Here is a 27,006-nt window from a genome sequence, read left to right on the forward strand (position 1 = left end):
AGAATCAAGCAATGTATCAATATTAGACTATTAAGATAACCTTCAACGTAACTCCCAATGTATATATTAATCAAGGATAATGATATTTAGACAACATTTTTTTGACAACATTTAAATATTGATTATGTGTCAATATGTGATTGGTAAAAAATTACTCTACATTAATGTTTATGATTATTATTATTGATCGTAGAGTAATTTTTTACCAATCACATATTGACACATAATCAATGTTTAAATGTTGTCAAAAAAATGTTGTCTAAATATCATTATCCATTAATCAATTACAAACATAGAATCTCTGAATGAAATCCTTAACCAATTTCATATCGTATTCACGTGGAAAATGACATTTTAACACCAATTTTTGACAACATTTTGACACTGCACACGTGTCAAAACGTGGTAGGACGATTAAAAAAATAAGAAGCAACGACATATTTGGAAGATAAAAACCAAAGTTATTTTTTTAATTTTAAATTGTCTAACCATATTTTGAAATGTGTGTAGTGTCATGTCAAAAAAAATTGATGTTAAAATATCATTTTCTTATTCATATTCATCATCCAATTCATCATTTAATACATATTTTATCCGAATTCATGTTCATAGACAATAATACAGTTCATCAAATAAATTAGTGCTTAAGTCAATGATACAACTATATATTTCCAATGATACAATAACTCAATATTTCATTGTTTGCTCCTGCATATTGGACCTGCAGAGCAAACAAACAACTTAGGAATAGTAAGAACAGTTAAAAGTCTTAATTTTAATTTATTTCATGGAACAAGATAAAAATGTTTGTTTTTTTTAGCAATGAGAATTCATTTTATTTGTTATTATTTTTAAAACATGCAAATAATTTGTTTATAATTATGATAGTAATTTATAATTTTAATTTTAAAATTTTTATGAAATACTTGTAGTTATGTTAATATCATACAAGGCCAAAACGAAGGAAACATGATGAAACAAATTTGCCACTTAAAATGCCTATTAATTATTTGATAATGACCCAAAATGAAACAAAAGTTACGTAATTTACGCAATAACGAATGGAATGGAAGGGGACCCTTTTCAAAGTCTCTTTATATTAGTTTTACACTTTATTATCTTAAGCCTTAGCACTTTTGCATGTGGTTAATTATGGATTCATTAACAAGCTACTCAGATACTTAATTAGTAATTAAACTTCATTCTCTTTAATTTTTCAAACACGGTAACTGCAACAGGTAGATACAAGGTCAATTTGTTTATGTTATTGTCCCAACCAAATGGACTATTACTGCAAATCGACTATCCACCCAAACATATACACACAAATTATGTTATTTTCATTTAATAATATTTAATATATACATATAATATATATATATATATATATATATATATAAATATATATATATAATGTTTATGTTTACCCTAGATATATATAAAATTTATTAAATTTGTTAGTTTGGTATTTAAGCATCTGTACATCTATATTTATTTTCTTTTTTTATAAGCAATTTCTGAATCATATAGTATTATTTAATAAATTATTTTCATCTTAAAGGTGCACTTTAAACTTGGCTAATCTACGGCATTCATATAGTATTATCATTGATTTCATAGATGATGGATGAATTTAGGATTCCATGAAAGAAGTTTCATAAATTTTTGGTGGGTCTGTCAGTATTAGAGAAAACATATTTTCATTCTCTCTACACATTTTAAGCTATAGTCTTAATTAGAGTATATACATTTTCTTCTTCTTTCTTTTACAATAGTTACTAGCTATTTATAAAAAGCTGATATTACTATAAAATGAAAGGAAAGAAAAATAATGTGAATAATGTATACGGTTAAAGATAGCCTAAATTCTTAGGTTTTTTTTTTATATATATAGTTTTTATACTTCGGTGGAATAAAATTACACGAATAATAAATCATATATAATTGTTAGTATATTTTGGAAATATTTTATTACAAAATTTAGCAAATAATGTATAGTCTATTTTATTAATTTTTTTTACATCTATTTTTAGCTTTTTATTTTCCGTCATTAATATTAATCTTCTATGTTTAATTTTTTTTTTCATTTTTTTCATCTTTTTATTCATTCCAAGTATTTTTTTTTTTTTAAGAAAAAGCTTTCTTCTATTCTTGTTGGATCCATGGCTGCGGGAAAGGATGTGGTAACCTTTTCATTTTGTTTCTTCCATACCTACATCCATATTGTTATTTTTTTATTTATTTATATAACTTTTCATTTTAGTTTCAATAATATTATTGTTGTGATATACAAAAGAAATAGAAAAATTTATTTATTTTATAATTATTTTATTTTTATGATATATGAAAAAGTGTATCATCTTACTATTATCCTTCCCTTATTTATCTCCTCTGCTCTGAAACAGTAATATAGTTGTATAATTGATTGGATGTGTTAACGTGTTAGGGGAAAAGGCAGATGAAAATAACTGCGCCTACAGATATCGTGAACTCATTTCCTCACTCACTGGAAAGTAGAAAGTGAAAAGAAGAAATGCGTGGTGCTTCCATCCATACAAGTACAACACTCACATTTTCACTTTTTTCTAACTACCAAACATTACGCCACACCCATGTTCGATCATTCACGCCACTTTTTCAATAACGGTTATGCATTATTGAAAACAAAATAAATAAATAAATTTAGGACTTAAAAACAAAATCTAATAACATGTAAGAATAATGCTAGAATGAGTTGATGTAAAACCAACATAATGCAGCAATCAGCAACGTTACTAAGAGGAGTAAAATAAATGCGTATATGATCTGAGTGAAATGTGAAGGTTGATTTAGTTGGGAAGGTTAGAATAAGAGACAGAGAAGATGGAATAAGGTTGGCGTGGAAATTGAGGTTCAATGGCCAGTTAGTTGGTTCAGTCTGCACCAAGTTTCAGGTAAGAGACAGACACAACATATGCTGTCATGCCAAACCAAACGAAGAAAAGAAACCGACCACACTGTCTCTCTCTTTTTCTCACACACTGTATGGTTAGGAGGCGTTGCAGGTTTTCTTTTTGAGATCGTGGGTCGTTAAACTGGTGCAATTTTTCATTTTTCTGTTTTCACCCCTTACTCTATTATTTTATTTAGAATCTCATTCACAGAAAAGAAAAAAACAAATTTTCTCCTTTTCTGTAAAAAAAATATGAATTTGGACGCTACGTTACTATGATCTATACTATGGGTTTTTAGTGTCTCTAGTTTACTCAAAGCACTAAACTTTGAACTCTGAGGAAGTTACTTGTGTTGAGTAATTGGCATTGAGGTGCCATGTAGAGAAATCTGAATGGAGAGATCGATGCTTGCGTTGATTTTAGTTTGCTTTACTCTTGGGCTGTTCCATTACGTTGTTGTGACTTATTGATTCGCATTTCTGGTTAAGCTTTCAGTTGCAGTTCGCTCACAGTCAGAGGAAGACGTTAAAGGGAGAAAAAAGCTGAAGGTAATTTAATCGGGTCGTGAAACATTAATTTCTACAAGAATATGAGACCGTACGTGTTTGTTGGAAAGAAGAAAAAGAGGGGGGAGTGAAAGGGATGGTCTTGTTTGTTGGGACCAGCCCTCCGTGTAACAAACGAAACGATTCATGTTCTTGTCTTGTTGGACTTCGTTCTCAGGTCTGAGGCATTAAGTGGTTGCCACGATGAAAGTTTTTTTTATTCTTGAACCACAATTGGTTTGGTGAAGGAAGGATTAAAATATTTTTTATTTACACATCACGTTCCTCTTCTCTCTGGATGATGGTTCATCATCTACCTTTGTTGCTTTACTTTCTCTTTCTGTTTTTAATAGATTGAAGAGAAGTTCTTGTGATATAATAGTAATTAGTTAGTATTCTGTTTATCTTGGTCTTTCTAAAGTTAGATTGTTGTTGCTGTTATTGCCTATTTATTTATGAGCTTAAGTTAATGGGTTGTTGTCTTCTCATTCATGGTTTGCTTCCCGTGGATAATGCTTAAATTGAAGGGTTTGGTATTTTTGTGAACTGCCAGCTGTTTTCCTATAACTATCTTGCATTTCTTTGGAAAGAAATACTGATTTTTATAGTTAACTACATCACTTGTTTTCAGTTTTAAAAGTGAGAAATGAGAGCTGTTACTGGAGAGGAGTTGGTTAAATGGGAGAAGATGGGAGGAATTGGAGGCCATGAAGAGAAGATTCTGGTGTTAGTGAGGCTGAGGCCTTTGAATCAGAAAGAAGTTGATGCGAATGAAGTAGCAGATTGGGAATGCATCAATGACAGTACCATCTTATACCGGAATACCCTTCGGGAAGGTTCTACATTCCCAAGCGCCTACACCTTCGGTAATCAAAATCAAACAATTCTATGTTTGCATTTTATTGACTAGAATTGGAATCTTAGAACATGGCTTTGATTCATAAAGTACATTTATTGGATCCGTTGATTCCTTTGCCTGGAGAACGAGGTTTAGTTGCTTTGAGTAATTTGATGTTGTTTTGCTTTGACTTTCATCGACAGGGATGCTATTTTTATTTTTATTTTTTTGTAATTTACCTTGATCCAACTTGTGAAAGTACTTTGGTGAACCGGTGATACAAAAGTTTGGTAATTATTTTTGCTTGTTTGGTTGAATGAATTGTCATATTTAGCTAAGATGCCAATATTTCCCTTCTCTTTAATTTTAAAAATGCTGTAATTTGCTGTCTGCGAAACGCATTTTACCTAGTTTTCTTTTGTCATGATTGTGTTTGGAAGCATTGTTGAGGAAGTTTAAGACATGATGTATCATTGTATGGACAAAATGTTTCTTAATTTTTACTATGATTTGGTTGTAGACAGAGTATTTCGGGGTGACTGTTCCACAAAGCAGGTATATGAAGAAGGGGTCAAAGCAATTGCTCTTTCAGTTGTTGGTGGAATCAACTGTAAGCATATAACTTTTTCTCATGATTCACTTCTGCTCAGATTCCTTACTTGGACTCTAATACCTATTCATAATTCTTTCAGCAAGTATTTTTGCGTATGGGCAAACAAGTAGTGGAAAGACATATACGATGATTGGAGTAACTGAATATGCTGTTGCAGATATTTTTGACTATATAAGAAAGGTAGTCGGAGAGAAAATTTATTGATCTAGCTGTTTAATTCTTCACTGTTACTTTTCACGGTAATTCTTGTTTCTAATATTACAAGCTTGCTGATACAAGGTTACTGTGACCTTTTTAGCATGAAGAAAGAGCATTTGTATTGAAGTTCTCAGCAATTGAAATTTACAACGAAAATATTAGGGACCTCCTCAGCAGTGAGAACACGCCACTAAGGCTGCGTGATGATCCTGAGGTGAATGAGTATGTTATTGAATTGAAATAAATGACGTTGTTTATTTATCTGTTTCATGATTTTTCAGAGAGGACCTATTATAGAGAAACTTATAGAAGAGACTCTGCGGGACTGGACGCATTTGAAAGAGCTTCTATCATTCTGTGAAGGTAAAAGAAATTTGCACAACATGCTTGATATACAGGTTGGTCTATAGCATTACATTTCCGACTATGTTCTTGCAGCACAGAGACAGGTAGGAGAGACATACCTCAATGACAAGAGTTCTCGATCTCACCAAATCATCAGACTGGTGCGTGTGCCTTCCCCATGCTGTTTAGAATGTTGTGTTTTTTACATTGTACGTGTAGAACTTTATTATTTGAATTGTCATTGTGTAGACAATTGAAAGTTCTGCCAGAGAATTCATGGGTAAAAGCAGCTCAACCACCCTAGCTGCTAGTGTGGTATGTTTACATTTTAAAATTCTTCGTTTCATTCAATATAAAATGTTTATAAGAATTTACTGTTATTTTTGTTTCTTTTCTCTGCAGAATTTTGTTGATTTGGCAGGGAGTGAGCGTGCATCTCAGGCATTATCTGCTGGGTCCAGATTGAAAGAAGGCTGTCATATAAACCGGAGTTTACTCACTCTTGGAACAGTCATTCGTAAACTTAGGTTGTCCCCTTCTTTTTAAGGTTATATTGTCTACCTTCTTTACTCAGCTTCTAATATTGTTAGCAAACCTACATCTGGAGTGTTTAATTCAGCTGTGGGATTGTTTAAGTCAACTGTAAGTTTTATGGATGCTTGTCTCTTATTGAGATAGTCATTTTATTAATTATAAGATACCGAGTTCCTTTTATAGACTTGAATAATATCCAGTAAACACAATTTTTTGTGAAGAAGCAGAACACGTGTTTTGTACCTTCTGTTGAGACTAAATAGAGAGCTTCTCACTGGAAAACCTATCTGTATGTTCAAAATTTATCTGATGGACTACACATTATATGAAGCTGTTCAAATATTAAATTTAGTAGTTTCTGTTGGCTAACATTATGTGATTATGTGCTTGAATGCAGTAAGGGAAGACAAGGACACATTAATTACAGAGATTCTAAGCTGACACGCATATTGCAGCCTTCCTTAGGTGGCAATTCTAGAACAGCCATCATTTGCACTTTGAGCCCCGCACGTTGTCATGTTGAGCAAACTAGAAACACCCTTCTTTTTGCCTGTTGTGCAAAACAAGTGACCACTAAAGCACAGGTTAATGTAGTGATGTCTGATAAAGTATTGGTCAAACAGTTGCAAAAAGAGGTAGCCAGATTAGAGAGTGAGTTGAGAACTCCTTGTCCACCTTCAACAAATTGTGATTGTGCAGCAATGATGAGAAAGAAAAATCTCCGAATAGAAAAGGTCATAATTTGTGTGTTTTTTTTTTTTTTTTAATTCATACGATATTCATTCTGTATTCATTGTTGGCATGTCTAGACAAGGAACTTTGAATATATTGATTTAGAACTTTTTTGTCTGTTAGTCTCTCTTAACCGGTTAATTGTCTGTTTGTCTTAACGAACAACACTTATGTCCTAATAACTAAAATTCGTCTCATCGACTTTGGTTCTAGATTCCACAACATCTTTCACCCTTGTGCACGTTACATTTTTGTTACTCCTTGATGGTGTAACGTGGGTTTCAAACTTTCAATTATTCAGATGGAGAGGGAGATTCAGGAGCTAATTAAGCAACGTGATCTTGCTCAATCTCAGGTTGAGGATTTGCTGCGCATGGTTGGAAATGATCAGAAATCTAAAACGGTAATTTCATTCTTCTAATTAGTAAACTGATATAAGAAATTAGGCCTCTGAATTTTGTTTCTTCTCTTGTTATAATTCAGCCTAGCATTAACAATCGTTTTAAATATGTAGGAAAGGGTCGACACCTGGGAAGATGAAGATTCAATATCAGAATCATCAAGCATTTATCCTTCTGATTTACGGATTGGAGAATTCAACAATCCTCACTACATCAATGAAAACAGCGAAAGTAGTCCCGATAGTAAGTTGCTTCTTCCCTTTGTCAATAGGAAGTAGTCTAATAGAAGTTCATAGTTAATAACATTTAAGAGTAGAAACGCACTGTATGTAACCATGTGATAAGTTGTGTTTGTACAGAACATCCTGATGAATACTGCAATGAAATTCAAAGTGTTGGATTGGAGGAATCGAGTAAGGATGGCTTGGAATATCCTGACCCATCAGTAAGATACAACGAGGTGTTGGCATTAACATGGTATGGAGATGAAAATGTAACAAGTCAGGAGATACTGACTCCTGTGGCTGAAGATAGGGAAGATAGACTGAACCAAGACGATGCAACAAATGATGTTTTGGAGCAGAGACTCGATGATGCAGAGTTGAGTAATGATTCTCCTCTGTCTATGTCAGGAACAGTGTCAAATTGTAGGAATCTTAAATTAACAAGGAGCTGGAGTTGTAGAGAATTCTACACGACTGGTTCTCCTGGGAATGTGGGAGAAATTGTGAGGACTCCGGCCAGTAGTTTTGAAAAATGCTTCCCTGGAAGACCAGATGGATTACCGAGAAAGTTCCTTCCATTAACTTATAGTGCTTCCACAAAATTGTCAATGAATGGCTCTCCGCCTTCAATTGGTACTCCGTCTACGGATGATTTAAGAACCAACAGCACAAGAACATCCACTAATGAAGATATTACTAGCCTCCAGACTTTTGTTGCAGGGATGAAGGAAATGGTCAAACTTGAGTATGAGAAGCGTCTTGTTGATGATGATCAGGTGCAAATGAGTAATTTCAAATCCTTTCTAATTTCTTCAAATTTAAGCAAAAAAGTTCACACTTTTATCAATTTTCTTTGAAATAATTGAATAGTTGATACGCTTCTTCCATTTTTCTTTTCTGGAAAGGCGTTGCGTATGCAATATTGGCAAGTTGCAGAGATACAACTGTGAACTATGTATTATTTAAAGTTCTTCCTTGTCATTGGCAAATATAGTAAACATCACGAACTTCCACTTTATCTAGACATTCTTGCAGCAGCCATGCGTAATAACTTCAGACAACCGTCTGATCTGGAAAGTGACTATCGATGTTGTCTGACTGAATTCTGGTTTCTGAGTTGTAGGATAAGGAGGCAGAGACAACATATTTTAGATTTGAAAAGAATATGAAGGATGTCGGAGTGGATTCAACGTTAGAGGCAGCTGGATCTCCTGAGGAGTGGCCTCTACAATTCAAACAGCAGCAGACAGAAATATTAGAACTTTGGGAAGCCTGCAATGTATCTTTGTTCCACAGGACTTACTTCTTTCTTTTGTTCAGGGGTGATCCGACAGACTCTATATACATGGAGGTGGAGCGAAGAAGATTATGTTTTCTGAAAGGAACATTTCATGGTGGAAATGAGTGGGTGAAAGATGCTCCGACAGTTACATTAGCGTCAAGGTTGTTCTCTGGGCATCTAACGTAAATATTTAGAGATTATGATTGTTTAATGTTGAGATTGACTGACATAAATTTGTGTGTATTGGGGAAACAGTGCAAAGGGTGTGGAGAGGGAGAGAGAGACGCTGGTGAAGCTTATGAAGAGAAGGCTATCAGAGGAAGAGAGGAGGAAGGTGTTCAGGAAGTGGGGCATTGCATTGGATTCAAAGCGAAGGAGGAAGCAGCTGGCGAATCGCATATGGAGCAACACAGATATGAAGCATGTCATGGAGAGTGCTGCTGTTGTTGCAAAGTTAGTGAGGTTCACTTGGCAGGGTGATAATGCCCTTAAGGAGATGTTTGCCCTCAGCTTCTCACCTCATCGAATGTCATATTCCTCCAAAACTACCAGGGCCTCTCTTTTCTAGGCCTTCTTCATCCATTTTATTTATCCACTACATTACTGTTATTATTATTATTGTATCTATCGTCAATGCAATGCAAATGGAACCAACCTCTACAATTCCATCTCCTTTCCTTACCCTACGTTACTTTTTAGGATAATATACTTACATAACATTTTTTTACAACATTTAAACTTTGTATACGTATCATTTTGTAATTGGTCTATAGTAGTGTTTATCATTATTATTATTATTATTGATTGTGAAGTAATTTTGAACCAAGTAAACAAAATTTAGATATTGTTAAAAAAGTGTTATCTAAGTATCATTATTCTACTTTTAATGTTCTTTATTAATGCCTATTGCCAAACATATCTTATTATTATCATTAAATTCTCATAATAGATTCAAATCTTAAAAATCTTCAAATATTTGTTTCAATTTCTGCTGATTTCAAAAATTAATATGTGGATGACTTACAAATTTAGAAAGTTAATTATATAAGTCAATAATTGATAAGACGATCAACCTTCATGTCCAGAGGTTATTCTTGGAAAGTAAAATATATTTATTAAGGGCTGTAATTAGATAATTATCAATTAAAAATTAATTTTAAAACTTATAAATACACGTTTAAAATAAAAAAGTAAATAATTGTTTTTATTACATTCTAGATAATTAATTCTATTTACTGAAAAGGAGAAAAAAAGAAAAGCTTATATTGAAGGATATGTTTAGAGCTTAATATGACATAGACTCCTTTTGGAATGTTCCTTTAATTAATTTATTTAGAGATTTTTTTAGTGCTATTTCAATTATTTTCAATTTTTATTTTGATGCAAGAATTTTATATAATGTATATCCTAATGTTTAATGTTTTATTTGGTTGTCACGTGTAAAGATATTTTCAAGACACGAAAAATAATTTTTTATTCTTTTGATTATTGTGTAGGATCTTTTCAATACTTTATTATCAACTTGTCACCTTAAAAGATGAAATAACCAATATATCTCAAATTTCATTTCCATCCTAAAATATTTAAAGTAATAATTTTAAAATATTATATTATTTATCATCTTAAACAAGTTTGTTTATATTGAAAAGGGTTAAAGTATAGTTTACATTTATTTATAAGATAATGGTTTATATTTTAAAATAAAAATGGGATATTATAATTTACATAATTTGATGTTCACTTTTTTCCTTATGCGGGATTTGTTTGAATGCATTACGGAGGTGAAGGGAATAAATAGAAATTGGACCAAAGCCCAGTGTGGAAAACGAGAGAAGGCCCAATTGTGGTTTGGTCCAATTGCGATACAACATTTTGCAATCGGAGGAACTAACTGAGAAGTAGTGAAGTGAAAAAGCAGAGAAGAGAAGAGAAGTCGCATGGCATCGACGGCAGCTTACCTTGCTCGGCGCGCGGCGCAGAAGGAGAGGGTTCGGATCCTGTACCGCCGGGCGCTCAAAGACACTCTTAATTGGGCCGTGCATCGCCACCTCTTCTACAACGACGTATATTAGCTATTCATTCATTCCTTTCCCATTTTTCACATTTTCACTTGTAATCTCGTATTTTCTTTCCCTTTCTCCAGGCTGAAAATCTCCGCGACAGGTTCGAGGAAAACAAACACGTGGTTCGTTTTCCCCTTCTTCTCTCAATTCCGCACATACCATAATTCATTTCTATTTGCTGTTTGGACTGTTATCTTCTGATTAGGGATTTGTTTAACGGTTTAATCGTTGCATTCGATTTCTCGTCTATTGTCTCATTCTGTTGAGCTTGCTCTTTGTTGATTCGATGTCATATACAGGAAGATCCCGATACAATTGATAGGCTCATAGCGGATGCTGAAGCCTCCTACAACAAGTGGCGTCATCCAGATCCTTACATAGGTAAACATGTCACGCGTCTCATATAATCTCTATGCCAACACTGATCCTAGGCTATAATATTACATCCACCGGAAAATATTATTACCGTGAATGTTTTTCTATTTCGTAGTGTTTCGAATGATGCGCAAAGAGATATTGTTGAGAATGTTTTGTTGATGTCTGTAATTGTAAATAATCCTAAACACGATTGCTTTAAACATAACTTCACGATTGAAAGTATCTCCATTTTGTTTGGTGAGGGACATATTGAAAGAGCCCTCATGGAAATTGAGATAGAGGGGACTGGCATTATAAGAGTATTATCTATATTCTTCTTTGTGATAAGTATCTTTGCTGCAATCCAACTGTTAAACTTGCCATGAAAAAAAGGCCTTGTTTTGAATGATAACCTAAGCTACAGTAGGCCTTGGAGCATATGCACAGAGGCAGGTATTGCCCATATTTTAGTTTTTCTAGCGTTGGGTAGTAGATTTATCTGCACATGTTATTCCTCTCGTTGGTCCTTCTCTTTCCTGTTTTATTATCCAGTCCACCTCAGATATTGACCTATTTTACTCTTATTTTCTGTGTATAATAGTTCCTTGGGCACCTGGTGGTTCCAAATTTACTCGCAACCCAGCTCCACCTCAAGGGGTAAGTCGTTATGGTTATACAGTATGTCTATCTTTTCCATTATTTTGTTGGACCCACTTATTTGCCTTACTACTTTCATGGACATCTCTGAAATTCTGTTTCGATCATTGGTTAATACTTAACAAATTATATATATGTAGTTAAGTGTGGTGGAATTCTGGACAAGTTCATTTGATGAGAGATATACACAATGTCTGGTGCAGCAGGCCTAAAATAACTGCATAAAGCCCCAGACTTTTCTTTTATCACCGGACATTGTGTCCATACCTCTCAAAATACTCATCAGATGATCCAGTTGGCTCATCTTACCTGTTGTGTGAGGATATCACGAAATGCTTCGTATCTGTGTGTGTGTGTGTATTTAGTCACTTTATACACTTTTTGGTCTTTTTGTTTAGAAAATGCGCTGAACTCATGATTCATAGGTGATTTATCTGGTGTGCGCTCGTAGTTGGGAATGAATGTGTCTCATCTTGGCATTATATATTCAATGTGTGTTTGTGGTAATTTTAGAAATTAACGCTGCATCTTATCCGCCTCCCATAGTTCTGCTATGATTACTATTGGTGGATTGGTAATTTTCACTTTTGAATAAGTGATGGAATGGAATGTTCAAGACTGGATAATTGAGATCTCAGGTGGTCGTGATAATCTTATCGTGAAGATGAAGAATTCATTCTGCTACGAATTTCATTTCTTGTGCATGGCCAACTTCCGTTGATAGGCTTTTGAAATCATTCATCCTATCGTTCTATAATCTACTGTTTGGATATTCACTCCCCCTGTGCAAGAATATCAAGGTCGTTCATGTATTGGTGAATTCGTATGAGATAGGGTAATATGCTTAAAATGTGATGAGGGATAGGAGAGGATGTTCTCCATGTGTGGTTAGAGGGTTCCTTTCTAGGCTTTTTTTTTGTGTTCGTCATTGCTTTCTTTTGTATGAGATCCCCAAAGTTGTTCCAATTTATTGATTTGGAATATGCTTATTTCTGACTGACTCGAAATAATGTTTTTGATGCAGATTGAGATCGTTTACGATTATGGCCGTGAAGATAACAACTGAAATTTGAATTTTTTTTTACCACCTTTGTAATGAATAAAGGTCTCTGCAATCAAACTGTTACGTGGGTTGTAGATTAAAAATCACCCTCATTTACCCTCATGTGATGAGCATAAGCTGCTACAGATTTAGTCCACCCATGCTTATGATGTTGGAAAATTTGACCACCTCCGAAACAGATTGTACTTGGATCATTGAATGTTTTAAGATTCTGTCATTGATACATGTTAGTGCTTTTCATTTGCATAATTCATCTATCCAAATCTGAATTTTGGTCTCTCCCCCGTATCATTGCAAGCATATTATAACCGCTGTCTGCACATTCAATGGTTAATGAAAGCTGGCTTACTTCCAATGAGAGTTGGGAACATTATTTTTATTTAAAGGTTTCTATTATTGAAACGAGAACAATCTAACACATAATTTATGCAAAGAAATTTACTATATAATAGAATTCTGGCTCCCTGGCTGGCTAGTGCAGTATCACATAAGAGTAGAATCATAGAATTGATTATGCAAAGAATACGTGACAATACATCGTAGAATTAATATCTACTTGGCACGGGACACTACTCAGTTGTCTACAATCAAACTGGTGGGAGTGCTATTGGTTTTATTAAGATGTGACCTTACCACAAAAAGGGAAGTGTTTAATATCGCGTGTGGTGGTCGAATCCGGGACGGTGATATTAGATTGCAGCCTAATCCACTAGCTATTAATTACACTATCAACGATGTTTTAATTTTCATTTACGATGTTTTAACTTTGTTTTTATTTCTGTTAGTGTATCATTTTTAACAAAGCGCGTTTTATAATACTCTCCCAGGAGCGATTTTTAGTTAGTCATGCTTTTGAGTTTTCTGTTTTTCTAGTTCCCCTCTTCTAATTCGTTTGGGGGAGTTAAAGTCTTAACGTTAGTCAAAATAATAAATGTTTAAATCCAACGATGATGATTATTATTATTAGTATCATTATTATCATTACTATTATTATTATTTGTTCACCCATTAGTCAGATGAGAAAAAAATAATTTATAAATCACTAGGGTATTTTCAGGAGAACATAAAAAATTGTTCAATAATTATGGTAAACAATTGTTAATTAGTTACAAATATCTTATTAACAGGATATGAGTTGGTTAAAAAAAATTAGGTTACTTAAACGGCAGAAGCATGTACCAAAAACGTAAAACTATTTAAAAATTAAGAATTTTACTTTAAAATATTAAAAAAAGAGTAAATCTATTGACAAACATTTTCGTATTATTATAATTAATTGTGTAATTTAGTATTCAAACTTTTGTAGCATCAATGTAAGTATGAAATAATCATATTAACAGAGGTACCTACTGATGTTTGTTCAAGATTCCTAACAATATTGATTATCATTCGAGGTCTTAAAAATCATTGTCATTATTAAGAAAAGTAAATAAAAAGTTAAGTAGACTGAGTTTTGAATGTTATCTGTGTTGAAGATATATCCTATGACGAATAGATGTTTGCATATTAAATATCTCGAATTTCCCGTCCCAATACAGTGTTCAATCCATTTTTTGGTGTTAAACGTGCATAGGTTACTAACTTCATTTAACATATATTCAGTGAACTCCACAAAAATACCTTTGCATACAAAGTTGTATGACTTTGCTTCGGTATATAAATATAATTGATAGGCCTCTACCAAACATAATATATATATATATATATAAAGACTATACCTCTAAATTCCACATCTTTGTGTTCATTTGTGTCAGGAAATTCTTACCAGTTAAGTATAACTGAGAGGAGGAAGATGTCCCTCAACACCACTTCTTCAGGTGCAGGGCAACAACATTGGCTTCAACTGTGTCTGTGACTCTCATTGCTATGGCCTTACTGTAATTATATGAATATAAAAGACTTTCTTGACGTAAATTGCCAAAATAGAGGGAACTATCAACAATCATCGACTAAATTTCTTTTTGTTTAAATAAGATCACACTAGCACGCTTTTGTGGGGCTAAAACCTTATTGACAGGGTTGTTGATTCATAATTTGTGATAAAATGCTATCCAATTACGGTTCAGTCAGTCTCATATGTTCATAAACAGGAAAGAAATCACTGATTTCGTATAAAACTAGACAGAAAACCCAAATGGGATTAAAAAAACTAATCCACACTTCTTCTAGAGTCCTCCATAGCCGATTGAAATAATCATGCATTCTAATCTCTCAAGAAAAGCTGCAACTCAAACCAATGTTTTCTAAGGAAATCAAATCCAAAAATAAGAATTCCCCACAATCTTATGACAATATCTGCATCTACAGAGTGTCCTACATCTCTCACAGCAAATCCTAAATAAGATCATTTGACCATTTGCATAATTAAGGGAAGAACATGTCTATTACAAAGCAACCAGCATTAGAATTACTTTTAGTTTGGGAGGGAATTTTAGATGTGAAACCCTACTCAAAATTAATAGAAAGGGAAAACCAAGAGTAAAGAAAAGTATTGAATAGAAAATAGTAGTGAAAGTACATTTATGAGCAGCAAACCCTAAAATGAAATGGACATCAGATGAGCTTGAAAGGAAGAGGCCAAGGTGTAGACCTGGGAACTTCCACCTTGTCCTTTATGCGCTCTATCATCTTCTCTTTCTTCGGCCGAGCGTTACCGTAGGATCCCTTGAATCTCTTCCCTTTCTTCGTCTTCTTGTCCCCGCGCCCACACAATTGAGGCGCCACCGCCGAAGCTGCCGCACTCTCCGCCTTCATGAACCACCGCGCAGCCACGCTGCACCGCTGCATCATGCTCGCACCATTCGCAGCCATGGTAACTCATCTGCACCCGTTATTGCTTTTCCAATCCAATCTAATAACAAAACATCTTGCCATATGATATGGGCCGGGCTTCGTTACCTGCATTTCTTTTTGATCCCGTAGTTTGCTTTTGCACCCCATAGAAATTAAAACTCTCAATTTATTCTTCGAAAAAATATTTTTGTATGGAGGAATAGGAAATTTAATTTTTGATGTAAAACAAAAACTTTAGAGATTGAAACTTATTTCGTAGTTTGCAGATTGTGTAATTTTTTAAAACTTTTTTATCTGTTAAGTTACATAATCTATACAGTATTTTTTTGCATGATAAAAAAAATCATATTAAAATTATTTTTTTTGTTATACTTACACTGTGAAATTAAGATGTTTTTTAAACTTCTAAATTACACTGAATTAATTAATTCATAACATAATATAAACAATAAAAGGAGCAATTTAATCTTCTAACTACAACAAAATGTACATGAAAAGTACAGAAAATAATAGCCCCTCAAGATCTTGCAGAATTGAGATAGTATAATTATTATGTTTTAATTTAAGTAAAGTTTTAACATTTAATAAAAAATATTTCAGAACATAAAAGATTAACTTACCTAAATCATTATTAATATGACTAAGTAGTTATTATTAATTACTAAAATCAATACCAGGTTATAGTTACATGAGTGTGTAAAAATAATTTAAATTGTATTTGAATCAAACCATTTAATATAATAGATCAAATTAAAGACCTAAATTGAAAATAATTAGAAATGCAAGTCTCCATGATGGATTGAGTTTGGGCTAATTTTCAATTCTACTAAAACAAAATTTATTGGAATGATAGGATTAGACTCAAACAAAACATAATTTTTATTGCTTTTATTGTAATATTCTCTTATTTTCTTTAACTTTTGATTACCCAAGGCAACGATGTTCGGTTCATTGTTCTATTCGATTCATACAGGGCCAGCTTAGCAAATTACAATCTATGCTTTGATTTCATATGACTCAACCCCTCAGGGAATACTTCTTCCCTATGAAAGGCTGAAATTTTGGTTGCTTTTGCTGGCTTGATTCTAGTTTTGGCTCCATCTCTTCCTGCAATAAACAGGACAAATATGTTAATCCACACAAGATAACTGTGAATTTTAATTCTTTGTTGAGTTTTTCTGTATTGTTTTTTTTTTCAAATAGAGAATCTGGAGTTGATAATTACTATTCAAAAGGGTAAACTGAAGAAGGCATTGATGAGAAGCAGCTGAATTACCTTTCCTGTTTCTTTTGTACGGTAAAAGTTTGATCCAAATACTAGCTTTCCCCCAGATGGAGATGTTGTGGAAGACAGTGCATTCACGTTTGGAACATGTTTGTTTCTATGCCGTGATGAATAAACAGCAGGAATAGGTTTTCCATCCAAGCGTCTCGCAGTCCCAAAAAATGGATTGAACTTACCTGTGAGGAGAATCCAAAATTTAAGTAAGATTATCTGAGGGAAAATAACTTGAAACGTAAGAAAAAGAGACAAACTAAGAACATCAATACACCTTTGTTTTGTGTTTTGTCTGCAATGTTAGGCTTTCCAAGATCTTTGTAATCCAAGGAAGGAGCAAAGTCCACCTCACAGTCTGTCTCGATGATGCTTATAGCTTTAGCAGGCTTTGTTTCAATGATATCTAAGTAATACCTTTTGTTGTTGTATGTCACCATGATAGTATCTCCAGTCGTTAAGCATGAAAATTTTCTCAAAGTAGTCTCTAAGCTGCATTGTAAAATATGATAATCAATATGATAAAACTATAGAACAAATTGAACTGCTTACTCAATCGAAACCATTCATTATTAAAACCATATGAACCAACATCTGACCATGTGCATTAAGACAACCAAGAGTGAGGTTACGGAAGAGATGCAATAAAAATGATAATGACATCTGAACCTAATCATATAAAGAATTAACACTATACTTTTTATCCAAAATTTTAAAGTAATGGATTAATAAGCTTTCTTCTTTGTATACTACTCTACTTTCTTGTTTCGAATGTGAGAGTTATTTTAATAGAGAACTCACATAGCTTTTGGATTGGAGATATCAAAGAAGTCCTTTGTGTGGGGTTGTAATTTAACGTATGTACCCTTTGGCAGTGATGCATATTTAACTCTTATGGTGTCTCCCTCTTGCAAAAGCATATTCTGCATCATCTGTATAGAACATCTCATTAAAACTGTGCATTAAGAAACTAGTAGTTCAACTCGTAATTAACAAGCATATTCACAAAGTTTCAGTTGTTATATATGGTTACTACCCAGTATGGCATATATATAGTTCCTTCATCTGCAGTGAACTCCAGAACTCCACAATGAGAAACCCGCTCAGAAGCACCATTAGTGAGTTCAAACATCATAGGATAATCGATGCGTAAAAATGCTGCAAGATATTACACTCGATTCTTGGTATTTTTCAATTGAACATCAACATCAGTGGAAAGAATATACACCAAATATACATTTAGATCTGAAAAACTGACCTAGATGATCAAGGGCTGAAGCAGGCATTATAACTGGAACAGCAACAATCATAGCTTATTCAGTTCATTAGATGAGTAACAAAGAGTATATAATATTAAACCAAACATGGCCAGATGTGGAGACTTACTTTTATCGCCATTTTCGATTTCGGGCTGCAGAGTTCATGAAGAAAAGAGAACTGACAGTTAGAATAATTTTCTGTAAGATATGGGTTTTTACAAATCATAGCTTGAAGACTTATGTCGTGAATTACATATTATGTTACATGTAAAGACAAAAATCTCCAAACGTTTGATGTAGTAACTTATTATGATGTACGTTAAACATTTTTTTCCTTTATCAGCATAAATTTTTTATTCTTTGTCCTTTTATTTTTTTTACATTTTATAAATTAGTTACTAAAACTTTTTAAGTATATTATTTAAAAGCATTAATTATAGTAATAAAATCACTCGTGAAACAGGGCAGATTGAGCGAAACTCTATAAACTCAACTAGTAACATTTTCATGTATCGCAAAGATCTATGCTACTAAACTTTTGAAACTCGAAATAACTACGTAATTTAGATTAACAAACAAATTCATAAACACGGTAGTAATCATAATAAGAGTGGTAATTAGCACGAACATTAACCATTAAACGTAATTAAGAAACTGTGACCTTTTCAATAAATGAAACAGAGTAACATCGATATGTCTGCTCAAATGATGAAGACCTGTGATATCCGTCAATAAACTGCAAATATACCAAAAACTGCATCAAGCTACTGTTTCACTGTCTTTGTAAACTTGAGAGTTAAAACGGGTTAAAGCATGCTCGTTAATTAAACTGTAACAGAAAACATTAGCTAAATGAAGACGTAAGAATGATTAAAAAAGGCGATGTTGAAAGAAATTTTGTTACAACTAACGTAGCTGAAATGAATAACTGAGAAATAATAACATGTTGAAGAAGTTGTAATAAATATTATACAAGAATACCATTTTGTTTCCTGCTCTCACACGTATGGAAATTGGGCTATTCTACGAAAGATACGAAATTCAATCGAGTTGGGTAGAAAGTCGAAAGTAAGAGGGAGCTTGAAGAAGTAGAAAACTATAGTTTTTGAAGGTGATCAACAGGAGATAAGATAAGCATGTGGTGAATGTTATAGATGACTACTATGTTTATCTGCATCGTATATGTTACTGTAGTGCTTAACAAGTACGCAAGAACAAGCGTAGATTCCAAGATGCTTGTTAATGAGATTATGTGTATGATTGATTCAACAAAAGGAAGCGACGTTGACGATAAGGGCAAAAGTGTGCATAAATTCCTTTCACACAAACAATGATATGCACGCACCTAAGAATTATGTTCCTCGAGCAGTGTTTCAGTTAAAATTGGCCACTTTCAAACATTTGAACTGTTCCTGCTAGAGAAAGTGGCTAAAGTAAAAGTATTATTACTATTAAACATTGACGAAAAGAGAAGAAGGAAGAAGAAAGAAGAAGGAAGAAGGAAGATGTAGCATACATAATATACAGAGAATATTCAGAAAGCAGTTTAAGGGAAATTAATTGACCGACATAAACAGATTAAAAGATTATTTTGATTTTGTGAAGTGAATGAATGGTTCCAAAAAGTTGTTATTCATAATGGTAAAGATAACACACTATATGCCTATTCCCAGCATGGAACTTGTTCATTCCGCATTTCTATCTCTTCCATTCATATATTATTATTCCTCTAAAATCTTGAACGTTCCCGCCGTGGCTAATGCCTCTAAACAATTCCATGTGATTCTGTAATCTTCAAAAGGGCACGTATTTTTCCTTTTTTATCTACAAAAGGAATTATATTGGCTTCGTCTTTTCTGCTTTAAGAAACAAAAATGGTCTTTTTTTTATTTTAAAATATGTTTAAGAACTTGTATAATTCTTGAATACATTTGGATACATTTAGAAAAAAAATAGAGACATCTAAACAGAGATGACAAATTTACTCGTACAGTTAATATTGTCCGAAATTATGCTTATTTTAACAAAAAATTATCATATTAATTAGGTACATATAATACCACAATTGGATATAACGATAGAAATGAATATATAAATATTTGTCTCGTCTCCATTCTCATACTCACCCTATACATTTTCGCTTTCATCTTCTTCTCCTTTAAATTACTAAAATATACATAATTTAATATATATATATATATATATATATATATATATATATTCTTTAGTTTTATAACTTTTTTATTAACAACACACTTTTTTTTTCAAATTGTTTGGTTTACTATGAAATTAATTCATAAATGATATATATAAATTAAATATTTTTTTATCTCTCATATTTAAATATTTTTATTCTTTTATAATAATTTTGTTTATTATTTATTTTTTCGTATGAGAATGTTTGACTTTTAATATTTAATAGCATAAATCCTTTATTTATTCCATGATATAAAAAATTTATTCTTTTATTTTTAATTTTTGTTTCATCTGAAAAACTTGTTTTCTTTTGATAAAACAATTTTCATTATCTTTCAAAATTTTGATAGTATCATATCTGAAAAATTTTCTTAGATTTATAAAGAATTTTCACCTTATCATATTATAGATTTGTATCAATTTTTTTTTAACATACATTTAATAATTACTTTTATTTTCCAACTCAGTAAATGTAACTTTATCACTATAATTATATAAAAAAAAGTGTTTACTATATAATAATTTAAGGTTAATGTTATGAATCTTCTTATTATCATCTTTTCAAAAGATGAAATATTTATATTAAATGTCATTTATCATTAATTTATTTTTTGCTCTTTGTATTATATCATTCAAGGGGTGTATTATAATTTTTGTCAGAGTATAAAAAAGAAAATTTCATAAAAATTAATAAGAATTTAGAAGATGATAGTAAATAAACATTTAAAATATTTTTAAATTTGAATATATGTTTTCTTTTTGTAATCTTTTAAAAAAAAATTTAAATTTTATCAATTTTGTTTCATTAATTTTTGCAAATAATCAATGTTTTGGTTCTTATGAAATTTTATTTAGTATTCTAATTTAATATATATATATATATATATATATATATATATATATATATGATTTTTATTTCTTATGTTTTATTTGTAAAAATGTTTTAGTTGTATAAAATTAACATTTGTTCTTGTATTGCACTGACAAAAATAGTAATTATCCATAATGATCGAAACTTTAATTAGTCAACAAAAAATAATAAGTAAATAAACATAAAAATAAAGCGGTATTAATTTTTATTTGAGTTGAGTATATATTTATTTTTATCAAATATAATAATAATTTAATTTACTTTTATTTAAATTTTGAAAATTAAAAATATAAGGTTGTATTGCGAGTAAAAAACAAAGTGGAATGTATGAAATATGAAAAAGAAAAGTAGTGAATAAGAAATGCAACAATCTCTAATAAAAATGGAAATCTGTAGGGATGAAATAATAAGTATATATTAAATAAAAAAGTTAATAAAAAGTAAAATGAGAAGAAAATCCTAATGAATGTATGAGTTTGTGTGGAGCGTCTACATTATCTTTTGATGGCAATCTGTTTGTCTTGTGATGGGGATATTTCGTGAGCCGTTGCTTTTCATAAGATTAAGCAGAATGTGGTGGGACAGGAGCGTTGAAGCAAGTGCATCTTAAAAGGAAAAACTCTCTTTTAACAATTTTTTTTTTTATAACTTTTTGATAACATATACGTAACAGTTTATGATTGGTCCGTTTCAAATATCTTTTTAAATATAAATTCAAACATACCAATAAAATGATGACACATATCCTGTTGTAAAAAAGTTGTTAAAAGAGTTGTCAAAATATTATGGTCTATTTTATAATTGGAAAGAACAAAATAAACAACACAAAACACGTGGACAAAACAAAGGACCAAGCAAACCTTAAACTGTGGATAAGTCTTGCATTGTTACCCAATGCGCATACTAAACTAATCAACAAACAATCGATAGTGTCACACTTTGTTGCCCAAGAAAACTTGTCTATTTAGTTTTCTTGTATTATATCATTCGTGTATTAGGGAATAGTTTTTCGTGAGTTGTTTGTAAAGGATTGCCTCTTATTTTGACTGGGTTTTTTCATACATTGAATGGAGCAAAGTCCATCTCAAATATTCTGTTTCAATGATACTTAGTAGTGCATTAGCAGGCTTTGCTTTTGCAGTATTGTGGTGCTAGGTCACTGTCATGGTACCATAACCGTTAGTCAAGTAGGGTAACGAAACAACAACGAAAATATCTGCATTGGGTTAGTGTATGGTAAGTTGCCAACAGAACTTACGTGTTCCAGTTTCTTTACCAACTTACCATTCAATCTCTTCACTTTTCAACGCTTATGATATTATATGTCCTCTAAGTAGTTTTTCGACCACCTCAATGCTGCTGTGTATCTTCTGGTCTATACTGAGGGACGGAGTTGAATTGGTCAAGAATTCAACCTGTCAACATACATTGTATTTTTTAATGATATATTGACACATCTAGATATAACAACATTCGACTATTACCATGATAAATATATTTAATACAAGTCATTAAAATCTTGATAGTATAACTATTTTTTTTAAGGAAACCAATACGAAACTTTCTCTTTTTTTTTTAACAAAAACGCAGTATTGAGTGTAAATGAATAAGCGTACAAAAAATCTGAGGATACATGCTCTTGTTTGAATGACCACCAGCATGTTAAGTGACCAGAGATATTGAAACAAAAGCTGAAAAGATAATTTTCTAATGCTTATAGTATCTTTAGTATATCAACTAAAACTATTAAGTGACTTTTTTTTCATTGGATACATAAAAAACCTACCTCTCCGACATTTTAATATGTTCGTGAATGATCTTTGAACAAACGCTGTAACTGACTTTTAGGACATGGTTAATAAATACTCTTACACGAACTAAATGCAATAAATGGTTATAAGAAATTGATGTTTTCTTAAGGAAAGGAAGAAGTCTGATTGAGGTCAACCTTGTACACGTTGACCTAGTTCTAGAAAGGATTATGATGAACTCTTGGTTAAAAACCTTTCGTCTTTCTGTGACAGAGATTGGAACCTTTTTTTTAATATATAGAAAATTATATTAATGTTCTACAGAAACAGATATCATGTAACAGTAACATGTGTCGTGAATGTTTTTATAAGAAAATCCAAACAACCCCACACGCAAAGAATTTAACAAACGCAGCACGGCATCCCAATCTTGAACGAAGGAGGTAACATGCAAATTTAGCCTCTCTCTCTCTCTCTGAAGAATAAGACCACCACCCACATGCAACATACTTTACCAACCACATTTTAAACATCCATTAGTTTCAGTAGCGACATACTCCAAAATCTTCCCAAGGCCCCCACCAACAATAATGGCATCACTATCAGAATAAACCCTTTTTCTTCTATTACGCTATCTCCATGCCTCGCCTCACAGCACTCAAGACACACACATACGATCAAGCCAGTTCAAACTCCAGCCACAAAACGAAAAACAAGCCAAAAAAAACAAAGGAAATTGTCCATAACAGAACATTTTTATTCTAAGTATAACAAGCAAGGCAACAATAAAATTTGTTACTCTAGAACTTGAGCGAAAGTAATAGACATTTGATTCGAAACAAAATGCAGAAAACAACAACTGACTGAACCTGTCCTTGTCCTGCATCCTGTGCTAAACTAAAAACAGCGTAAACTGAAGAAGAAAAATTGAAGTGCTCGACGACCACGACGAACGAACGACAACAAACAAGCAACACGAACAGACAGAAATGGAATGAGAATGCGAAACCCATTTCAAGCAAACGCGATCCTAATAAGACCACTGCACGCTCTCGTCCTCATCGGAAACGGGAAAGGCAGCTTCTTCAAAGGAAGACAGGGGAACCAGATAAGGCATCCTGTCAAAAGTGCGAGCAAGGCCAGAGGCCAGAACCGCAGCATTGTCTTGGCTGACATACTCGTACGCGCGGTGCTTGAGAGTTTCGAACATGAGCTCGGGCTGGTGCTGCATCACTCGAAGAACATCTCCACATGATGGACCCGGCACGGCCCGCGTGACTGCGAAGCTGTGAGGACCATCGCTCTGCGACACCCTCACAACGCTGGGACCGCCGAACAAGTTGTGGAATCCACCGAGCGCCTCCTCGTAGGCCCCACCCAAGAACATTCCCAAATAGTAACCACCTCCATCAACTTCATGCAGCGGCAGGCTGGACTCCCCGTTGATGAATTTGTCAATCTTCCCATCGCTGTCGCAAGTCAAATCCGAGAGAATACCCCTCACGGAAGGCTTCTCGTCCAGACGATGAATGGGGATTATGGGAAACACCTGTTCAATGCCCCACGCATCCGGAATGGAAGTGAAAACGGAAAGGTTCACGTGGTATCTTCGAACAGGTTCCCCAGCTCCAACAGCCTTCCTCACCAACTCACACAACCCATCTACCGCTGCAAGTTGTTCCATGCACACCGTCCCCTGTTTGAACTGCTCCACGCATCGCTCCTTCAGCTCCTCCGTGTACACCAAACAGCGTTCATAATCCCCTCCAAAAGCCGCCTCCGACAGAAAACGGTAGTCCTCCGACAGATCCCCCGCCAAATATGGTGAGGAAAAAGCCAAGGAGGAGGCTCCGCCCACGGTGCTGCTAGTGCCAACAGCCTCAAAAACCAAGACCGACTGATGAGACACGATGGCCCTTCCACTCTCGCTGCAGATAACAGGATTCTTGACGGACCTTCGATCGCACACACACTGAACCGCGCGAACAACCGCGGCAGCATACTCATCCAGACTGTACCCGACTGAAATATCAGAGTCACACGACTTGGAACCGTCGTAATCAATGCCCAGTCCACCTCCAATATCGATGACCCGCATGTTCGCCCCTAACCGAACCAGTTCACAATAGATCTGCGCGGCTTCTCCCACGCCATCAGCAAGCAACGCTGTCGAAGGAATCTGAGAACCAATATGAAAATGCAGCAGTTGCAAACAATCCAGCATGCCAGCAAGGTCCAGCTTCTTCACAACCCTGAGAATCTGTGCGGTGGTCAGACCAAACTTACCCTTCTCACCTGAAGTCGCACCAAAATGGCCAGAATGCTTGGTTCGGAGCTTCGCACGCAACCCAATCACGGGCTTAATGCAAAGCTTCTTGCTCAATTCAACGATTAAATCAACCTCCTCCTCTTGTTCCAGAACAATAACGGTGTTGAGAGCCAGCTTGTTGGCGACCAGGGCAAGAGAAATGTACTCCGCGTCTTTGAAGCCGTTACATATTAGCAACGCGTCAGGGTTGCCTTTGCACAAACAGCTCATAGCCAGAAGGAGTTCCGGCTTGGAACCTGCCTCCAGGCCGAACCGGAACGGCGAACCAAATTTGACGATATCCTCGACCACAAATCGGTCCTGGTTGCATTTCACTGGGTAAACTCCTTGGTAATGAGAACCGTAACCCTCGGACTGGATTGCATAATCAAACGCCGACTGGAGGCACTCCAAGCGGTTCTTGAGAACGTCCGGGAAACGGACAATGAGGGGAAACTGAAGGCCAAGGCCCCCTACAGATTTGGGATCGGAGGCCTTCTTCACAATCTTCAGCAAATCGATCTCCTGGTGCGACAGGGTGGCGGACCCGTGGGAGCGCACCGAGATGTTCCCGGCTGCGTTGACGGAAAAGTAGGGACCGCCCCATCCGTCGACGTTGTAGAGAGCGGCGGAGAGGGACGGTGACCAATGGCTGGTGTTGTCGTCTGTCGTAGGCAGAGGAACGTCGGTAAAGGCGACCGGCGCCGGAAAAGAGATGTCACCGGCAAATGCATAGCCGGGAGGTGCTGCAGCATCCACGCAACAAGCCAAGGCAGGCATCTCTAGTGGCGGCGACGATCAAAATGAATTAGAAAATTAATATAAAAAAGGAAAAAAAAAAAAAAAGAATACGGTTAGGGTTTTGTTGATAGGGCTGTGAAGGTGGGGGCTTTGAAAGCCGCCGAGGCCGAGGCCCCGGCTTCCCCCTCAAAAGAAGACAGTGGAAGATCTATTGAAAACGGAGAGTCCCCTCTCTTCCTTCCCGAAAAGACTCCGGTATCCCCACGCCTACCCTCAGAAGCAAGATTCACACAATTTGTTAACACAACCCACCCCTTGCACCAGATCTGGTGCGGGATAGAGAACTAAAACTGTAATGCTGGAATTGCAACCGCAAGCAGGGGAAGGACACAAACTACAAGGCTCTAACAGTATTTCAGACTAGGAACGGAGAGAGAGAAAATTAAGGCTCCTACGAAGGTGCGACTGGGCGAGAATTGCATGAACGTAATCACCATTTTATAGAGTCTTTCAGCGAGGGAAGCAACTAGGAAGACGGGTGGGTTGGTTAGGGAAGCCACTTAATGGGCTTTTGGGCCTGGGCCTCCTCTCCGTGTCTATTACGCTTTCCTTTCAACTAAATTTAAATTAAATGTAGTTACTATGTTTTTGGAGTATATAAGGATCATAATTGCAATTAGCATCGTCGAGTTGCCGCGTGTCTTCTCACTGTGGGACCTCTCTCCTAAACCCTTTTCTTTCTCGCCATTTCCATTTCAAGCTATTAAGTGTCCTGCTTTTCATCTTCTCCTGTAATTTTCCTCCAAAAATAAATTACTCTCCAATATTTTTTATTTTCAAATAATTCAACTTCGTCCATTGTTCTCTTACTATCAAATACATGCTCATCATACTTCATTCGTGTTTCATTTTATAATTAATAACGTAATCAATAACACATTAATTAAATAATTAATTATACACTTTTTAAATAACTTAAATTAGCATAACTTGGTAATTATATTATTTATACATCTTAATCTGCAG

General features: G+C 34.2%; 5 protein-coding genes across 11 annotated transcripts; 2 read left to right on the forward strand and 3 right to left on the reverse strand.

Annotated features, from left to right (window-relative positions):
* The first annotated feature begins 2,822 nt into the window (after positions 1-2,822).
* On the forward strand, positions 2,823-9,346 carry LOC106761180 (kinesin-like protein KIN-7E). 6 transcript variants are annotated; one of them, XM_014644704.2, is made up of 16 exons: positions 2,823-2,933; positions 3,429-3,481; positions 4,110-4,344; positions 4,837-4,926; positions 5,009-5,109; positions 5,228-5,341; positions 5,409-5,490; positions 5,566-5,633; positions 5,722-5,787; positions 5,875-5,999; positions 6,404-6,740; positions 7,040-7,141; positions 7,253-7,382; positions 7,499-8,139; positions 8,487-8,806; positions 8,901-9,346. In XM_014644704.2, exons 3-16 carry the CDS (start codon positions 4,125-4,127, stop codon positions 9,211-9,213), a joined length of 2,709 nt encoding a protein of 902 aa, XP_014500190.1. In that variant the 5' UTR covers positions 2,823-2,933; positions 3,429-3,481; positions 4,110-4,124; the 3' UTR covers positions 9,214-9,346. The 6 variants fall into 6 exon arrangements, with proteins under 6 accessions (XP_014500190.1, XP_022636802.1, XP_014500189.1 ...); XM_014644703.2 differs by having other exon boundaries at positions 2,846-2,933; positions 3,422-3,481; XM_022781081.1 differs by having other exon boundaries at positions 2,842-3,481.
* A 1,152-nt stretch (positions 9,347-10,498) lies between these two features.
* LOC106760947 (NADH dehydrogenase [ubiquinone] 1 beta subcomplex subunit 9) lies at positions 10,499-13,063 on the forward strand. Its single transcript, XM_014644396.2, has 5 exons — positions 10,499-10,708; positions 10,789-10,830; positions 11,008-11,089; positions 11,667-11,722; positions 12,747-13,063. The coding sequence occupies exons 1-5, from the start codon at positions 10,583-10,585 to the stop codon at positions 12,786-12,788; spliced, it is 348 nt and encodes a 115-aa protein (XP_014499882.1). The 5' UTR covers positions 10,499-10,582; the 3' UTR covers positions 12,789-13,063.
* Positions 13,064-15,117: 2,054 nt separating this feature from the next.
* Positions 15,118-15,634, reverse strand: LOC106759806 (30S ribosomal protein S31, mitochondrial). Its single transcript, XM_014643150.2, has one exon. It carries the CDS (start codon positions 15,594-15,596, stop codon positions 15,339-15,341), a length of 258 nt encoding a protein of 85 aa, XP_014498636.1. The 5' UTR covers positions 15,597-15,634; the 3' UTR covers positions 15,118-15,338.
* Positions 15,635-16,439: 805 nt separating this feature from the next.
* LOC106759805 (ubiquitin recognition factor in ER-associated degradation protein 1) lies at positions 16,440-19,768 on the reverse strand. Of its 2 annotated transcripts, XM_022781085.1 has the most exons (10): positions 19,630-19,768; positions 19,459-19,541; positions 18,775-18,849; positions 18,241-18,265; positions 18,113-18,145; positions 17,891-18,012; positions 17,656-17,786; positions 17,132-17,346; positions 16,855-17,039; positions 16,440-16,685 (listed from the first exon to the last, which is right to left on the reverse strand). In XM_022781085.1, exons 5-10 carry the CDS (start codon positions 18,138-18,140, stop codon positions 16,596-16,598), a joined length of 771 nt encoding a protein of 256 aa, XP_022636806.1. In that variant the 5' UTR covers positions 18,141-18,145; positions 18,241-18,265; positions 18,775-18,849; positions 19,459-19,541; positions 19,630-19,768; the 3' UTR covers positions 16,440-16,595. The 2 variants fall into 2 exon arrangements, with proteins under 2 accessions (XP_022636806.1, XP_014498635.1); XM_014643149.2 differs by lacking the exons at positions 19,459-19,541; positions 19,630-19,768 and adding an exon at positions 19,095-19,332.
* Positions 19,769-23,656: 3,888 nt separating this feature from the next.
* LOC106762130 (arginine decarboxylase) lies at positions 23,657-26,363 on the reverse strand. The gene has a single exon (XM_014645857.2). The coding sequence runs from the start codon at positions 26,017-26,019 to the stop codon at positions 23,962-23,964; it is 2,058 nt and encodes a 685-aa protein (XP_014501343.1). The 5' UTR covers positions 26,020-26,363; the 3' UTR covers positions 23,657-23,961.
* Between the last annotated feature and the right edge of the window lie 643 nt (positions 26,364-27,006).

The sequence above is a fragment of the Vigna radiata genome, chromosome 5 (assembly GCF_000741045.1).
Source record: "Vigna radiata var. radiata cultivar VC1973A chromosome 5, Vradiata_ver6, whole genome shotgun sequence".
Lineage (NCBI taxonomy): Eukaryota > Viridiplantae > Streptophyta > Magnoliopsida > Fabales > Fabaceae > Vigna > Vigna radiata.

Excerpts from the sequence above, each read along its gene's own strand:
- LOC106759805 (XM_014643149.2), bottom strand. Across the intron at positions 18,146-18,240 it reads AATCGAAAATGGCGATAAAA|TTATAATGCCTGCTTCAGCC; the intron begins GTAAGTCTCCAC and ends TTGCTGTTCCAG. Across the intron at positions 17,040-17,131 it reads AGACAAAACACAAAACAAAG|GTAAGTTCAATCCATTTTTT; the intron begins GTGTATTGATGT and ends TTCTCCTCACAG.
- LOC106761180 (XM_014644704.2), top strand. The coding sequence starts at position 4,125 with ATGAGAGCTGTTACTGGAGAGGAGTTGGTTAAATGGGAGAAGATGGGA. Across the intron at positions 5,491-5,565 it reads GCTTCTATCATTCTGTGAAG|CACAGAGACAGGTAGGAGAG; the intron begins GTAAAAGAAATT and ends ATGTTCTTGCAG. Across the intron at positions 5,788-5,874 it reads CCACCCTAGCTGCTAGTGTG|AATTTTGTTGATTTGGCAGG; the intron begins GTATGTTTACAT and ends TTTTCTCTGCAG.
- LOC106759806 (XM_014643150.2), bottom strand. The coding sequence starts at position 15,596 with ATGGCTGCGAATGGTGCGAGCATGATGCAGCGGTGCAGCGTGGCTGCG.
- LOC106762130 (XM_014645857.2), bottom strand. The coding sequence starts at position 26,019 with ATGCCTGCCTTGGCTTGTTGCGTGGATGCTGCAGCACCTCCCGGCTAT.
- LOC106760947 (XM_014644396.2), top strand. The coding sequence starts at position 10,583 with ATGGCATCGACGGCAGCTTACCTTGCTCGGCGCGCGGCGCAGAAGGAG. Across the intron at positions 11,090-11,666 it reads TCATCCAGATCCTTACATAG|TTCCTTGGGCACCTGGTGGT; the intron begins GTAAACATGTCA and ends TGTGTATAATAG. Across the intron at positions 11,723-12,746 it reads ACCCAGCTCCACCTCAAGGG|ATTGAGATCGTTTACGATTA; the intron begins GTAAGTCGTTAT and ends TTTTTGATGCAG.